The sequence below is a fragment of the Camelus ferus genome, chromosome 21 (genome assembly GCF_009834535.1).
Source record: "Camelus ferus isolate YT-003-E chromosome 21, BCGSAC_Cfer_1.0, whole genome shotgun sequence".
NCBI lineage: Eukaryota > Metazoa > Chordata > Mammalia > Artiodactyla > Camelidae > Camelus > Camelus ferus.
Window position 1 is genome coordinate 8,285,573 of NC_045716.1, and position 18,307 is coordinate 8,303,879.

An 18,307-nucleotide genomic window follows, 5' to 3' on the forward strand; every position below is an offset into this window, starting at 1 on the left:
CACTAGTAAAAGGTATGTATTCAAATTCATAGATAGAAAGCAGAATGGTGGTTGCCAGGGGCTGCGGTGCAGAGGGAATGAGTCACTGTTTAATGGGGACAGATTTTCAGTCCGGGAAGATAAGAAGTTCTGGAGATGGATGGTGGTGATGCAACTATGTGAATGTGCTTAATGCCACTGAACTATACACTTAAAAATGGTTAAGATGGTAAATTTTATGTATATTTTATCACAATTTTTTAAAACTTACTAATGCTGTTTAAAGATGCTTTCAGAACTAGTTTTACAGAAAGCAAAAGGCTGCTGTGTACAAAACTGGCTCATCCATTTCGTGAGCTGATTATATTACTGAGTACAAACTCGTATTGCTTATGGCACAACAGGCCATAAATCGAGAGACAAGTTATTGGAATAAGGAATAGCAACTTTATTTGGAAAGCCAGTAGACTGAGAAGATAGTGAACTAGGGTCCCCAAAAAACATCTTCCTGGGGTTAGAATTTAAAGCTTCTCTTATATTAAAAGAGGAAGAGGTAAAGTTCTAGTTCTGGCCAGACTCTGGAGGTGATGTGTTAATTTCTTCCTGCCTGCAGCTATTCACAGGTGAGCCTGGTCACGATGCTTCCCGTGAGCTAAACAAACGTATTTTAGCTTAACACCCACTACCTGGGAGGTAGGGTTCCCAGAGATGAACCACTGTGTATAATTTAAACTTATAGGTATAATATCCCTTTAGTGATTAACTTGTAATAGAATACAAAGGTTGTTCCCTATTACAATTGTGGAAGGTGACTGTCAACTGTGGGAGGGGAGAGAAAAGAATTAGAACTGGAATTAGGCATAGATTCCTTCCTGACAGGGGTCCAGGAATTTTCTGATTCTACCATGATAGGGGCTTATGCTGTCCTTTCTTGCCAGTTGGCTTCAGTCAGACCCTTCCCAGTCCATTAGGCATGTTCCAATAAACTTGCACCTCTAAAGAGAGGAGTCTGCACTCAGCTTCCCCTCCCAGAAGGCTCCTGTTCAATAATGTAAACAGCACAGGGGCATCTCACTTAATCAATCAACACATCTAAAACACAGGTCTTTGCCAGGCTAATGTATACTCCTTGATAGTCTTCTACGAGGACGGTAGGTGGGTGGTACTTGTTCTACATCCATACAAAGCATAGGGGCCCCTCAAACGGTTCATTCCAAACCAAGGACATTTGCTATGAAGATGAGCTGAAAGTTCCCTCTACTACAAGACTGAAAACAGCAGTTTTTAAATGGCAATGCTCCTCCCCCATCCCCCCCCACCAAGTGTTTTAAGCCCTTTTCACCTAAGGCTCCGAAATAGAATATACATTTTTAAAATATATGTATTTTAAAACCCTAGACGTATAAATGTGAACTATATCATCGCCATTATCAACATGATCATTATCACTGTGATAGTGGAGAGAAAGGAGAGATTTGCAAAATCTACGGGAGGGATGACAGAAAAGGAGGAATTGGCCATAATTCTAGGTTTCCGGCAAGTAGCATCCTAAACTAATGGAAGATACAGGAGAAGCAGCTTGAGGGAGACCGATAAGGATTTAAGGGAAGAGAAATTGTTGACAGTAAACTGGTGGGTAGGGGAGAGCGGAAGAAAAGGAGGTGGGTAGGGGCAAAGGTAATTTAAGAAGGTATGTAAAGCGGTCAGAAAACGAGGAACAGGTGAGGAGCGTCACACTGCACTGTAGCACAGCTCCGCTTCCAGGTTAATTTGCCCAAATTCCGTGGGATACCGCGAGAACGCAAATCCAGTAACTATCCCCTCCTTCCTCTCTGCGGGGCCCTCCGCCCCGCCCCCTGAGGCTCAGGCCCCGCCCCTCGTGTCCTTGCGGTATTCGGCGGCGTCAATAAAGTTGCGGCCGTTTGACATTTGCGGCGGACAATATGGCGGCTTCCATGCTGGGCTCTCTGCTGCGGACCGTCCGACAGGTCTGACCCGCGCCCTTAAGCCCTCCTCCCCTTCTCCCCGGGCCTCCCAACCCGCAGGTCCCCCACTGTTCTGCCACCTGCAGCGCCGAGTGCTGACCTTTCCCAGGGGTCTCCCTCTGCCCACTTCCCTCCTCCCTCTTGATTCGGGGGGTGGGGGCCGAGCTGCAGAGGTAAACTTGGTATTCCTAAGCTTCTAGCAGACTGGCATTGAAAGCTGCAGATGGACTGCAAAGAAGTGAGTGTAGGTGGAGAGAGAAGGGGTCCGAGGGATGAGGCTTCAGAGACCCCAACAATAAGCCGCCGAGCCAAGGAGACTTGAAAAGAGTACAGCGAGGGAGGAGAGCTTGGTAGTTTGGAAGCACCTGGTCGACTCTCCGCTCAAAGTCAATTAAAAGAAGGGCTGAGAATTGCTTATTGAGTTTAGCAGCGTGGAAGTTGTTGGGACCTTGATCGCAGCAGTTTCGATGGCGTGGTGGGGGCGAAAGCGTTCAAGAGAGAATGAGCGGAAAGAAATTGGAGGCTGCGAGTATAGACAAGCCTTTGAAGACATTTTGTTGCAAAGGGGAGCAGAAAATGGGTCAGTAGCTGGAGAGGAGGTGGGTTGAGAGTGGGTGTTTTATTTTTTAGCATGACAGAAGTAACTGCATGTTTTTGTGTTAAAAGGAAAGATCCTGTAGAATGGAAAAAATGGATGCTTATAGGAGAGGGAAGAATTGCTTTGTGTAGGCAAGAGGTGATGGGTTTCATGTTCGATTGTTTGGTCTTAGAAACATGAACAGTTAGTCTGTAGCAGTGTCGTCCAATAGAAATAAAATGTCAACCACATACCTAATTTAAAAGTTTCTAGTAGCCACATTCAGAAAGTAAAAAGCGGATGATTTAATTTTAATAAAATATTTTATTTAGCTAGGTATTTCCAAAATGTTGTTTCAACTTTTAATCTATAAATGATTTTTGAGATATTTACATCCTTTTTTTATACAAGATCTTCAAAATCAGGTTTGTATTTTACACTTAATAGCACATCTTAGTTTGGATGTTAAAATTCCCACCATTAAAATGGAAAATGTAGTCCTACCAAAACCATAAAGTTGCTTAATGTTTACCTTTCAATTTAAATTTTTAAATTAAATAAAATTAGGAATTGTGTTCCCCTAGTAACATTTCAAGTGCTCACTAGCCTGAAGTGGTTAGTGGCTACTGTAATGGACAGAACAGATCTTTAATAACATGAGGGAGTGCAGCGCACTTAACTACAGATGCTTTTAATCTCATAATTAAAGAGAAAGTGGAGTCATCAGCTGAGCATGGGGATGTGGGAGCAGGTGTTAGGGATTTAAGGAAAGAGGAGATGGTGTGAAATAGTCAAGAGGAGACAGGAGGAATAGTGGCAAGAATTGGAGCCAGTACAGTGAAGTGAGAGAGGGACCAGGGAGTTGACGATGTATGAAAGATAACATCATATTTATGGACCAGGTATTCAGGTTGGATAAGTGGGAGATGGGAAATCAAAAGCTGAGAGACAGTGAAAAGCTGGTAGAATCAATGGATTAAAAGTGCCAGTGGGGTTATTATTAGGGTGTTAGAAGGAGCAAGCTAGAAAGAAATGATGGAGAATGAGATACACACAACTGAGAGAATAGAAAGCTCACACTTACTGGCAATAAAAGACCTAGAACACAGAAGTGAATAGGTAAAGAAGAGTGGAGGACACAAATCACTGGAGGAAAAGAGTTCGAGGAATGGAAATGTTGGAGTATAATTTCATGTATATTGAGATCACTAGGAATTAAGACAGGAAGAATACTGGAAAGAGTGACCGTGAGCCAGGATTTACAGTGAGTGAAAAATGAAAGAGAATGGTGGGAGCTGTGGTAGGTGACTGCAGCAGCAAGGGGTGGTGGGAGTATAGCCCAGCAGCAGGAGAGTCAAAGCTTCCTTTTAGGAAGGAAGAACAGTCTGGAACTGCAGCGAGGAGCAAGGAAGCTTTCTCCCAGTTGTGGGGGAAAAAAAGTGCTATACGGGAAACTATCAGGAGGGATTCAGGATTTCCTAGAGCAAAAGCCTGAAGTGTTAAGAGAAGAAGTTGAGGATTTAGAAGATCTTGATAGTGGACCATGAGTTGAAGAGGGCCCAGTGGAAGAGTTTGAGGAGGTGAAGAGGGATGAGGGAGAGGGGCAGGACTGTGTATATACAAAACAGACTAGAATGCAACCTTAATATATAAAGCACCGTTATAAATTGATGAAGTACTGACAATATAGTAGAAATGAGGGCAATAACAGAATATTTACAGAAGAAATTAATATATAAGACTGATGTTTATTTTAAAAGTATAACTTATAGTCAGAAAAAAATACAAAAAAGAAGGAAGTATTTTTCTCTTTTTAGTAAATAGAAACCTCTTAGATGGTAGAGAGGACATTGATTAGAAGTAGTCTGAAAAAGAAGGGGAAAATGTTTTTGTTTTCTAAGTCTCTTTAACTTTCAGTTTCATGGATGAAAGTAGACTTTGCATTGCCCCTGAACATGAATTGTTTCTATCAACCAGAATGATCTCCCTTGATCGTGACTGTTAATCTCTTTCATTTGCTCTTTGGGTTTGGACAGACTTCACCTTCTCTCCCTTCCCCTGCTTCCCAACTGTATCAGAATTGTCAGTCCTTCAAAGCCTTCCTGAAGTCCCCTCTCTGTGACACTCCTTTCCAGCTACAGTGACCACAGTATTCATTTGACTCAGTTATTTGTCAAATTGATAATTGAAATTTCATTAATGCTCTCTTATTTCCAAAAAGATGATTGTAGAGTTGTTGTATTTCCCATGAGACTTTGAAACACTGAAGACATTCAATTTCTTTTATTAATATATTGAAAAATGTTGTCTTTCCAGTCTGGTATTCTCATTTTCAGTTTTATATTCTATATAATGCTGTACATATATTTTTTTTCTAAAACAGCCCTTACAAGAGGCCATCATCATTTTCCATAGCTGCAATTGAATTAACATGTAATATTTGCTCTGGTTTGGGAGAGACTTGACTTTGTAGCGGCCTATACTCTCCATGCCTGGGCTGCCAGTCAGAACTGTAAACTATCACCATGTAAACGTACAGTGAGGAGCCTACTGTCTTATTACTGGGTTACTGGACAACTTGTGCTAAGAAATACTAGGTCAGTGATTATTTCAAAGTACCCTTTGACCCAGAAATTCTGCTTCTAAGAATTTTCGTGCTGATATGTAGAGATATGTATGGAATGATTTATGTCGGAGATTATTCACTGCAGCATTGTTTGTAATGATAACTGTGAGTTAGGGCCTAGCTGTCCACCAATAGGTTGCAGCTTAATAAATCATGATGCGTCTGTGGGGAGGAAAAAAATAATTTCTTTCCACCCTTTTAACTTTTCAGCTGGGGCCCTTGTAACAAGAGAAAAGCATACAAATCTGTATCTTTTACATGACAAGGGAGGCTTCATAAGGAAACCAAGACCCAAAGAAGCAGTTAAACCTGAGTGGTTTTGTGTTAGGTTTGATGAAGCATGAAGAGCGTGGGAAAAAGTGATAGGACAAAAGGTATGAGCTCCACTAAGGGAAACTTAGCAAGGCCTGTTACTTTCAGATTCTTCTCAGTGTCCCTCAGCCTTCAGAAATAAGGACCCTTCTTTCATCCCGGGGTACAGGAGGGCACTTCTTATGTGAGGGTCTTAAAAGCTGCTTCAGGGGAAGGTCAGAAAGTCCCTCCTACACCTGCTGTTTCTCAGTTTCCTTTTGCTTGAAATAGTCGCTATGCCAGGTTCCCATGTTTTGAGGTAGTATGTTCTGAACCCAGTCACATCCATATAGTGGAATTTTATAAAACCTAAAAAACTGTGGAAACTTTTAACATATGGATATGGAAAAGTCTCCAAGACATACCTACATATATATTTTTTTTTAAATTTCTATTTAAGTATAGTTGATTTTGCAATGTTTAATTTCAGGTGTACAGCAAAGTGATTCAATTATATCTATATACATCCATGTTTTCATTTCAGATTCTTTTCTATTACATGTTATTGCAAGAAAATTGAATATAGTTCCCTGTGAGGATGAGTTTTGATGAACATGTTTTGGACGACAGGGTTCAGGTCATGTTCTAAATACTATATAGACTTATACCAACTATTAAAGAAAAACTCTCCCCAACTGTGGGGAGAAAATCAGTTGAGTCAGCAGAGTATTCCTTCCTGAGTGTGCTACAGACATTTCTCACATAACCCTTCAAATAATGGCTCTGGGAAAGGTCTACAACTTATTTTTCAAAACACTCCTTTTCACTCTATATAACTACTTTTTCATCACAATGACACTAAATAGGCTATGGGAAATGATATTTTGCCATTACTGTTTTAGGCGAAGATAACACTCATCAATTTACTCCTCAAGAGTTTCTAATCAGAGAAAACCACTTGAATCTATTCCAGTTGCTCCTGTGCTTGGTTGAGCCTAAAATAATTTGCTGTGCATATAAGTACAGAAGTGAGAAGGTTGGGGAGGTGCCATTTGTGCCTCTTTTTGTTCTGGGTGTGTGTGTGAGAGCTGTTTCAATGTGCTTTGAAAGGCTCTACTTTTTTAATTGAAGTATACAGTCAGTTACAATGTGTCAGTTTCTGATGTTTGTTTTTTGCTATTGAGTTGTATGAGCTGTTTGTATATTTTGGAAATTAAGCCCTTGACAATCACATCATTTGCAAATACTCTCTGCCACTCCCTTAGTTGCCTTTTTGTTTTGCTTCTGGTTTCCTTTGCTGTGCAAAAGCTTCTAAGTTTAAGTCCCAGTTGTTTATTTTTGCTTTTAATTCTTTTGCGTTGTGAAACTGACCTACAAAAACATTGCTACGATTTATGTCAGAAAATTTTTTGCTTGTGTTCTCTTATGGGAGTTTTACAGTGTCTTTTGTTTAAGTCTTTAAGCCATTTTGAGTTCATTTTTGAATGTGGTGTGAGTGAGTGTTCTAACTTCATTGATTTACATACAGCTGTCCAGCTTTCCCAACACCACTTTCTGAAGAGATTGTCTTTTCTCCATTGTATATTCTTGCCTCCTTCATCGAGAATTAATTGACTGTAGGTGTGTGGGTTTATTTCTGGGCTCTCTATTCTGTTGCATTGATCCATGGGTCTGTTTTTATGCCTATACTGTGCTGTTTTGATTACTCTGGCTCTCTAGTATTGTCTGAAGTTTGGGAGGGTTATTCCTGCAGCTTCTTTCTTTTTCTTCAATATTGCTTTGGCAATTCTGGGTCTTTTGTAATTCCATATCAATTTTAGGATTGTTTGTTCTAGTTCTGTGAAAGATGTCCTGGGGTAATTTGATAGGGATGGCATTAAGTCTGTAGATTGCCTTGGGCAATATGGCCATTTTAACAATATTGATTCTTCCAATCCAAGAGCATGGGATATCTGTCCATTTCTTTAAGTCATTTTTAATTTCCTTAATCAGAGTTTTATAGTTCTCCATGTATAAGTCTTTCCCCTTGTTAATCAGATTTATTCCTAAGTATTTTATTGTTTTGGATGCAATTTTAAAAGGAATTGTTTACTTTCTTTTCTTGCTAATTTATTGTTAGTGTAAAGAAATGCAACTGATTTTTTTGTATGTTAATCTTGTATCCTGCTACCTTGCCGAATTCTTTTATCAGCTATAGTAGTTTTTGTGTGGAGCTTTTAGGGTTATCTATATATAGTATCATGTCATCTGTATTTAGTGACAATTTTACCTCTTCTCTTCCAGTTTGGACCCCTTTTATTTCTTTTCCTTTCCTGATTGCCATGGTTAAGCCTGCCAAGACTATGTTGAATAGAAGTGGTGAGAGAGGGCATCCTTGTCTTGTTCCAGATTTTAGTGGGAAGGCTTTCAGCTTTTCACCATTGAATATTATGCTGGCTGTGGGTTTGTCATAAGTGGCTTTTATGTTGAGATATGTTCCCTCTATACCCACTTTGGTAAGAGTTTTTATCATAAGTGGATGTTGAATTTTATCAAATGCTTTTTCTGCATCTACTGACATGATCATGTGGTTTTTGTCTTCTTTTGTTGATGTGGTGTATCACATTGACTGATTTGCATGTGTTGAACCATCTTTGTGACCCTGAGATGAATCCAGCTTGGTCATAGTGTATGATCCTTTTAATATATTGTTGTATTTGGTTTACTAATATTTTGTTGAGGATTTTTGCATCTGTATTCATCAAAGATGCTGGCCTGTTTGCTTTTTTGGCATCGTCTTTGTCTGGTTTTTGCATCAGTGTGATAATGACTTCACAGAATGACTTTGGGAGTTCCTTCCTCTTTAATCTGTTGGAAAAGTTTGAGAAGGATCAGTGTTAAGTTTTTGTTTGGTAGAACTCCCCAGTGAAGCCATCCAGTCCTGGGCTTTTCTTTGTAGGGAGTTTTTTTGTTTGTTTTGGGGTTTTTTTTTTGTTTTTTATTCTGTTTCACTTCCAGTGATGTTCAGTCTGTTTAAATTATCTGTTTCTTCAGTCAGTTTTGACAGGCTGTATGTTTCTAGATATTTATCCATTTCTTCAAGGTTGTCCATTTTGTTGACATAGAACTTCATAATATTTTTTATGATTTTTTTTGTATTTCTGTAGTATTGGTTGTTATTTCTCCTCTTTTGTTTCCTCATTTTGTTTATTTGGATCCTCTCTTTTTCCTTCTTGGTTTAAGCCAGGCCAGAGTTTGTCAATCTTGTTTATCCTTTCAAAAAACTAGCTCTTGGTTTCACTGATTTTTTTCCTATTTTAAAAAATCTATTTATTTATTTTCTCTCTGATTTTTATCATTTACAGCCTTGTGCTGACTTCAGGTTTTTGTTCTTTTTCTAATTCTTTTAGGTGGTAGGCTAGGTTGTTTCTCTGGAATTTTCTTTTTTGAGGAATGCCTGTATTGCTATAACTTCCCCTCTGAGAACTGCTTTTGCTTCATCCCATAGATTTTATACAGTTGTGTTTTCATTGTCTTTTGTCTTGAGCTGTTTTTTAAATTTCCTCTTTGATTTTGTTGTTGACCCATTGGCTTTTTAGTAGCATGTTGTTTAGTCTCCATGTAATCGTTTTTTTTTCTCATTTCTCTTTCTGTGGTTGGCTTCTAGTTTTCATGCTGTTGTGTTGGGAAAAAATGCTTGAAATAATTTCTGTTTTCTTAAATTTGTTGAGGCTTGTTTTTTGTCCTAGTATGTGGTCTGTCCTAGAGAATGTTCCAAATGTTTTAAAGTCTATTTTGTCTGAATGAGTATTGCTACCCCACTTTCTTGTCATTTCCATTTGCATGAAATATTGTTTTCCATCCCCTCACTTTCAATCTGTGTGTGTGTCGTTCACCCTAAAGTGGGTCTCTTGTAGGCAGCATATTTTAGGCTCTTGTTTTATTTTCCAATCTGCCATTCTGTGTCTTTTGATTGGAACATTTAGTCCGTTGACATTTAAGGTAATTAGTGATAAATGTGTATTTATTGCTATTTTAAACCTTATTTCCAGTTGATTTTGTATTTCTTCTTTTTCTTTCTGTTTTTCCTTTTGTGGTTTGATGGCTTTCTTTTGTATTATGCTTGATTCTCTTTTTGGTTTTTGTGAATCTGTTGTATGTTTTTGATTTGTACTTACCTGGGTTTTCATGCATGGGTATGTTCATCCCTTACTGTATCTATTTGCTTTAGACTGGTAGTCATATAAGCTCAAACATATATATATTTTAAAAATCTACATTTTCTTACTCACCTTCCTCATATTTTATGACTTTGATGTCCTCTTTTACATCTTCCTATTTATCCTTTTGTTATTCAGTGTAGTCATAATTGCTTTCACAAATTAAAAAAAATTAAATCAGTTTATTGGCTTACTCAATCTTTTTATATATTTGCCTTTCCTATTGTAATTTTCCCTTTCCCTGTGGACTCCTGCTGCTTTTCTAGTTAGAGAAGACCTTTCAGTATTTCTTTTACAATAAGTTTAGTATTGTTTATATTTTTTTAGTTTTAGCTTGTCTGAGAAATTTTTATCTCTCCTTCTATTCTCAATGATAATCTTGCTGGGTAGTGTATCCTATGGTACAGGTTTTTCTCTTTCAGGACTTTGAGTATAGCTTGCCACTCCCTTGTCATCTGTGATTATTTCTGTAGAGAAATCAGCTTATAGCCTTATGGGGGTTCCCTTGTAACCAACTCTTTGTTTTTCTCTTGCTACCCTTAGAATCCTCTCTTTAACTTTTGCCATTTTAACTATGACATGTCTTATTGTAGGTCTGGTTTGAGTCACTTTTGGGAGGACCTGCAGTGCTTCCTGTACCTGGATATCTGTTTCCTTTTCACTTTTCAGCCATAATTTTGTCAAATACATTTTCTAGCCCATTTTTTCTTTCTTCTCCTTCTGGGATGCCTATGATGTGAAGATTGGCTCACTTTATATTATCCAGTAGATCTCGTATGTTGTTTTCTTTTTCTTTTTTTTTAAATTTGTCCTTTTGTCTGCTGTTCTGATTGGGTGATTTCCCTTATTCTGTCTTCTAGATCACTTATTCATTCTTCTGCATTAGTTTGCAGTTTACAGACTTTAGCTCGGTTTTCATCTCAGCAGTTGAGTTGTCTAATTTTGATTGGCTCCTCTTTATAGTTTCTAATTCCTTGTTATAGTGATCTGCATTTCCATCGAGAGCCTTTCTTAATTCCTTCAGCACTTTTATTACCTCCATTTTGAATGTGAGGTATAGTAGCATGGAGAGGTTTGTTTTATTGTTTGTTCTTTCATGGGATTTCTCTTGTTCTTTTAATTGGGAGTAGTCCCTCTGCTTCTTCATTTTACTTATTTCTCTTACTACGAATTTAGGAGAGACAGCTTTCTGTTGTGGTTTTGAAGGTCTGTTTTTATGTGGGAATGACCCTCTGTAGACTGAGTAGTATTTTGGTACAAGGGCTGTTTTTGGTATGGATGCTTGCCACCTTTTTTCTCAGTTTGTGCTGGCCCTAGTCACCTTGATAGTGGGTGTGCTGGTGTAGTGGTGACATGAGCCTGCACTAGATGTTGAGTGGGACCTCCTCTTTTCTCTCTAATTGTCACTGCCCTGTTGGGGGCAGGGTCTACTCCCCAGTAGTTGAAGTAGAAGCCCCCAGTTACAGTTCTAAGCTGCGGTGTGAGGTAGGTGGGATTGGAGTGCTCCTGCTGGGAAGGAGCCACTGTGTGTTCTTTCCCAGGAGCTGTCCACCGTGATGTGTGTGGTGTCGCCTGCCACCCGGTTTGTGTGCACCCACAAAGATCACTGTTGTTGACACTGCCTTTGGGGTCTCCCTCTGTGTAGGAGCACTGGTGATCAGCTCAGATTTCAGCTCTGCCTCCACATGTGTGTGCCCACAACATTTACAGAACCCGGGGTGGCCAGTTTCATGACCTGCTGTGAGCACAGTGACTGAAGCTGCTATGCTGGACTTATGCCCCTCCCTTCCTCTGTTGACAGTGGCACTCCTCTGGCAAGCCTGCACTCTGTTTTGTTTGTACCCCCAGATGCAGCCCAAGCTGCACTCCAGGCTATCTCTGCTCTGACAAACTAAGTCTGCTCTCTGGGTCTGTCCTCTAAGGCTGAGTTTCAGCACACAGTCGCTGTGTACACCAGCAGTTGTGTGTCACAGGGTAGAAAATACAGCAGTGTGGCAAGGCCCATCTGTGCTGGTCTCTCTCTACCCTGTGGCGCTGTGCAGGCCAGCTCCCGCACTGTCTTCTCCAGCCTCTGAAGCTCCTATCTGTCCCAGCAGACCTCCCAGCTGGTGAAGGAGGTTCCCACATTGAGGGAACATATCCTCTTTCACAGCTCCCTCCCAGGGATGCAGGTCCAGTCCTGATTCCTCTTCTCCCTTTTCCCTTCATCCTTCGCATTTGCATGGGGATCTTGCCTTGCAGCTTTGGTTGTATGAGCTCTTCTGCAAGCTTTCAGTAGGTATTTTGTGAGAATTGGTTCCCCTGTAGATATATTTTTGATGGATTTGTGGGAGGAGGTGAGCGCCACATCCTTCTACTCTGCCATCTTGACCTCCTCCCCCTTTCTGTACTTTTGATTTTTGAACCACATATTAGCCTAAGTAAAGGTCAAACAGAATTGTATTAAAAATCTCAGGAAAATTTTCATCTTTCAACCCTTGTTATTAGCACTATATTAATCACCACCATTTTGGCTTAATATATATCCATAAAAATTATTTGTTCTATTATTTTAAATTGTTAAAAGTGATCCAAAATTACTGGGGGGTAGAAAGGTCATGAATAGTGACTAAAAGAAGATCACAGTGTGGGGACACTGGCAGAGCCTGGGTGTGACTGTCCTTCACTTGTTCCTTCTCTCTGTCTTTTAGATGGTTCCTTCATCAGCTTCAGGCCAAGTTCGAAGTTACTATGTGGACTGGAGAATGTTACGTGATGTGAAGAGAAGAAAAATGGCCTACGAGTATGCAGATGAGAGGCTACGGATCAATTCTCTCAGGAAGAATACCATTTTGCCCAAAAACCTTCAGGTTAGCTAATTTAGATGAGTCTCTATACTATAAAATCATTAACTCAAGTCAAATCACTTTTAATACTATTTGTTTTGACTTAGTACCAATGTACTTTCTAAAGAATATGATCAGATACTCCGAGTGAACATAAACAAATATCCTTATAACTGATTTTGGTGAGTTGCAGATTAAAAAGAACTATTCATTCCTAACTATACTTTGAACCACACCATTAGGTGGTCCTTAGAAAGCACTGACGCATGGTCACCACACGGAGTTGGGTAGTTATTTTTGACCTAAGTTCTCTCCCCATTTCATCCCAGTCTTTCAACTCTCAGGACATTGGGAGGCTTTACCAATGCGTGGGCAGGTGCCCAATGCGTGGCCTACACTGTTCCTTACCCAGCCTGCCTCTCTGGACTCCTTTGCCCACCTCTGTGTGTTGAGGTAGCCTTCCACTTAGGGTTACTTTCTTGTCACACTCTTTAACTTGAATAAGAGTATGTTAACTTGCTTAGCTTCCTGAAACAAAAGGTCCTGCACCTAAGTGGTAACATAAAATGCCTCCATTCAAGAGTCTTATCAGAGACTGTAACTCAAACTCAAGGCTGTTAAACTTATCAAAAGCTCAGAGTTTAAAAAAATAACCAAAAAACAAAAAAAAACCCATTTCTAGAAATTGGGAGAATAATATACAGGCCCTTCATCACTATGGATTCTTTTAAATCTTGTCTAAATTAAGCCAGATGAGCAGAAAAACGGAGTGGCCTGGACCACTCTGTTATGGCTTTTACTGTTGTGGTATTAAGCTACTTGCCTAGATTTAGGGAGTGGTAAGAAGTGGCTCCTGAGAAACTCAGCTCAAGATGCTGTGGAGGACATTATTGATGAAGATCCCCAGAGGAGTGTCTGGTAGGAGAACCAGCAGTAGCTGTGCAGAGACTGTGAATCATGGGAACTGATCGTGGTTCTGTGACACCTGCCAACGAGGTTACAAGTCAGATTTATGTACCAGTGCTAACAAACTAACAGACTCTCACAGAATGCTTTTGTTTCATTTCCCCTCTGCCCCAATTTCCTCATTTGTACACAGCCTTCAATCTTTATGTTCGTACACGCATAAAAAATGTGTAGGTATTCTTCAAGATCTGCCACCGTGCAGCTTTACTTTATCCTACCAGCCCAATCATTTCTCCTCTCCAGGTCCTTCTGTAGCGCTCGGTATCTGCCATTCATTGACTTAATCATGTTGTTTTATATAACTCGCTAAGTATTTCATGATAACAACACATGCATAAGCTTTTGGAGATCAGGAACTACTCTTAATGCTTAATAATTGACGTAAATTTAGTGGCTTTTGTATGTTTAGTTGATGTAAATTTAGTGGCTTTCATATGTATTTTGTCATTTATGTACTTCTAATATGTTAGAGCAATTATTTGGCTTCCACCACAGTCTAGTACAGGGTCAATCATAGTTGTCAGATTAAAGTGAATGTAACACACACACAATAATACACTTCTAAGCACATACTAAAAGTAAACTTCTACTGACAAACTTTAGTGCTAGCTACTGCAGTATCTCTAATTTTCTCCCCTCAACCACTTTTGCCCTTACCATATTCATTCCCTGCATTGCACATGATCTTTTGAAAGTGCAACTCTCATCTGACCACTCGTCTTGGCTCCTCCAGCAGTCAGAACCCTTACCATAGATGTCAAGGCTCTGGGGGATCCTGCCCTCCCTCCCTTTTTGGCCTCATCTCAAACCACATTTCTTCCTACTTGATCTTTAGTCCAGAGGTTTCAGGCTTTTATGATTCAAAAATCCATGGGTAAAGTTAGGTTAACTTTACATCTCAAGAACTAGAGAAAGAATAAGCTAAGTCCAAAGTTAGCAGAAACAAAGATCAGAAATAAATGAAATAGAAACCAGAAAAACACTCAAGATCAATGGAAGCAAGAGAGTTTTTGAAAACATTGCCAAGGCTTTAGCTAGACTAACAGAGTCAAAAGAGATTTACTTAAATAAAATCAGAAATGAGAGAGGAAACATTACAGCTGATACCAGAGAAATACAAAAGATCATAAAAGACTGATATGAACAATAATACGCCAACAAATTGGCTAACCCAGAGGAAATGAATACATTCCTAGAAACGTAGAACCTACAAGACTGAATCCTGAAGAAGTAGAAAATCTAAACTGACTAATAATAAGGAGATTGAATCAGTAATCAGAAACCTATTAACAAAGAAAAGCCCAGGCCATATGGCTTCATGAGTGAATTCTACCAAACATTTAAGTGCAATTAGTGCCAGTCCTCAAACTCTTCCAGAAAACTGAAGAGGAGGGAAAGACTCCCAAAGTCATTTTATGAGCCCAGCATTGCCCTGGTACCAAAGCTAGATAAGGACACTACAAAAAAAAGAAAACTACAGCTCAGTATCCCTGATGAATAGAGATTTTTAAATTCTCAACAAAATACTAGCAAACCAAATTCAACACCAGGTGGACTACATCACGCTAAAAGAAAGAACAACATGAAAAGGCAACCTACAAAATGGGAGAAAGAATTTTCAAACCATGTACCTGATAAGGGGTTAATATCCAAAATATATAAGGATCTCCTATAAATCAAAAGCAAAAAATAATTTTTTTTATTAAAAAATGGGCAGAGAACCTGAGTAGCCATTTTTCAAAAAAAAAAAAACATACAAATGGCCAGCAGGTACATGAACAGATGCTCAACATCGCTTAGGGAAATGTAGATCAAAACCACTATGAGCTGTCACCTTACACCTGTCAGAATAAATATCATTGAGGATGTGGAGGAGAGAACCCTTGTGCACTGCTGGTGGGAATGTAAGTTGGTACAGCCACTATTGAAAAGTTTGGAGGCTCCCCCCAAAATTAAAAATAGAACTACCATATATGATCCAGCAGTTCATTTCTTAGTATAAATCTGAAGGAAATGAAATCACTAGGTAGAAACAGAAGTGATATCTGCACCCCTACGTTCACTGCAGCATTATTCACAGTAGCCAAGACATGGAAACAGCCTGAATGTCCATCAGCCGATGAATGCGATTCTCTGAGAACGTGATTCACTTGCACACAGTACAATACTACTTAACCAGAAAAATGAAGGAAATCCTGCTTTTTGCAGTAACATGGATGTATCTTGAGGGCATTATGCTAAGTGAAGTAAGTCAGGCAGAGAAAGAAAAATACTGTATGATCTCACATATGTGGAATCTAAAAAGCCAAATTCATAGAAACAGCAGAATGGTGGTTACCCAAGGCTGGGGGTTGGAAATGGGGAGGTGTCGGTCACAGGGTACAGTCTTCCAGTTATAAGATGAATAAGCTGTGGGGTTGAATAAGTACAACATGGTGACTGCAATTAACAAGACTTTATTATATACTTGAAAGTTGCTTAGAGTAAATCTTAAATGTTCTCCCTTCAACCCCGGGAAAAAAAGGTAGTTATGGGGTGTGATGGAGGTGTTAACTAACCTTATTGTGGATGTTATTTTTTATAATATATACATGTTTCAAAATACCATATTGTACATCTTAAACTTATACAATGTTATATGTCAATTATATTTCATTAAAGCTGGGAAAAAGTCATTTGGGGAGATAATAGAAATGAATTCATATGTTTTCCAAAAGAGAAATGAGAATGTTTGTAGCAGCTCTATTGGTAATAGCTCAAAACTAGAAACTACCCAGATATCCATCAAGTGTAGAATGGATAAATGAATTATTATTATATTCACACAACGAAAATTAGCACCAATGAGAATGAACAGCACATGTAACAGTATGAAGACTCTCACAGCATTGTATTGAATGAAAGAAGCCAAACAGAAGTGAATAAAAAAGAATGCATGCTCTGTGGTTACATTTGTGTAAAATCAAAACAAGAAAAACTCATCTGTAGTGTTAGCAACCAGGTTAGCTTTAGCCAGGAGGGCAGTGACTGAAAGGAGGCAGAGGTGAGGCTCAGAGTGCCGATAACGTTTCTTAATCTCGTTGCTGGTTATACAGGTATTTTCTGTTTTGAAAACTTACTGAGCTTTACACTTACGGCTTGTAGATTGTTTCAATTAAATTTTGAAAAATTATATTGAGAGCATGTCAAACATTTCTGTCAAACATTTTTCTGGTCTATTTGTTTCTACTCAGAGGTCAAGGTTCACTATGGTGTCAGGGTTCTTTGCAAACTCTTGCTGCATCAGTGAAAACAGCCCTTTGTTCTTTTCCTCTAAGCAATGACTAATCATCTAGAATAGATAAATGCATGTGATATGTGTAAATGATGTTGTGACTTCCCTTAGGATGTGGCTGATGAAGAAATCGCTGCCCTTCCCCGGGATAGCTGTCCCGTTAGAATCAGAAATCGGTGCGTCATGACGTCCCGTCCACGAGGTGTGAAGCGGCGCTGGAGGCTGAGTCGTATCGTCTTCCGTCACTTGGCCGACCACGGGCAGCTGTCTGGGGTCCAGCGGGCAATGTGGTGATCGGCTCTGGAACCCACTGAGCTTTCGGGAAAACCAGTGCTGGCAAGAAGAGACTTTTCTAATAGACAAAAACCTAGTTTTCTTGGGGATCCAGATTAGGAGTCTGCTCTACCTGATGCTGTCTATGGATAAATTACTTTTAAATTTTAGATGAAGAAATTTGGATGTTTCATTCTGTCAGCGAATTCTGGCTGTCAGTGAATTACCTTTTGTCTTGGACTTAATACATTAAACGTACTGTTCCCAAGCATAGTACAAAGAGTACAGTAATAAATGTTTCTGTGAAAATATGCTTGGTAAACTTACCTTTTCCTTCAAGTTTAATCTTTCAGCAACACGTAAGGGTCCCTGTATTTTTTAGGGGCATTATTTCATACAGCAGTGTTATCTTACAGTTAATCCAAGTCATTGAAATGTAGCTCACCCATGGCAATTTTTAATTCTGAGCTGGCTTCCCTACCTGCACAGCTGATTTCACTTTTAGTTCACTTTGGAAGGTAAGCTGATGTTCTGGATTATCTAACTCATGTTCAACCTCTCTGTGTGATGGCTGAGCAAAAACTAGAACCACTAATTGTTTTCTTGTTCCATCTTCAGGGACCCCGTAGAACAAAACCGTTTTTTTAAGCCCTGAAAAATCTATCTAAAGAAGAAAAGTTTTGCTGCAATGGTATATATTCTCTGTATTCATGTTTATTTCATCTAGAACAGAAAAGAATAAAGGTAGCAAAAGGTTTTCTCATGCAGTAACTCGACAGTGCCATCAGCCCAGTGATAAAATGTACGCGGGACAGCATGGAAGCACCTACCTAGCATCGATCTGGAGCTGACACCTGACCTTAAATCAGGAGGCAAGGGGTGAGATTCTTTGCAGAGGCAACATGGAAGCAAAGGCATAAAGGCATCCAACAGTGAAAGCTGTGGTCACTTCAATGTATCAGAACTAAGAAGCACAAGGCAAAGGCAGAATCAAGGAAGATGTCACTTGTGAAGGAGGTAAGGCTTAAATACCAGCAGTTGGGGAGAGTTTTGAGCAAAGGAAGGACATGATAGTTTGCCCTACAGACAAGTGGCAGCGGTGTGGTGGATGGCCGTGAAAGGAAAAGACTGCAAGCAAGATAAACAGCTAGGAGGATGTCTTAATTGTTCAGGAAGAGGAGGGCCTGAACTAAGGTGGTATTAGCGAAGGAGACAAGAGGACAGATTTTAGGAGTATTCTTTAGGAAAGAAAAGACTTAGAAACTTTTAAGAGATAAGAACTTTCCTCTGGGTTCCTGGTAAGGGCAACTAT

General features: G+C 39.4%; 1 protein-coding gene across 1 annotated transcript; it reads left to right on the forward strand.

The window, feature by feature from the left end:
- Positions 1-1,830: 1,830 nt before the first annotated feature.
- On the forward strand, positions 1,831-17,306 carry MRPS14 (mitochondrial ribosomal protein S14). Its single transcript, XM_006187278.3, has 3 exons — positions 1,831-1,967; positions 12,348-12,506; positions 16,834-17,306. Exons 1-3 carry the CDS (start codon positions 1,923-1,925, stop codon positions 17,014-17,016), a joined length of 387 nt encoding a protein of 128 aa, XP_006187340.1. The 5' UTR covers positions 1,831-1,922; the 3' UTR covers positions 17,017-17,306.
- Positions 17,307-18,307: the final 1,001 nt, after the last annotated feature.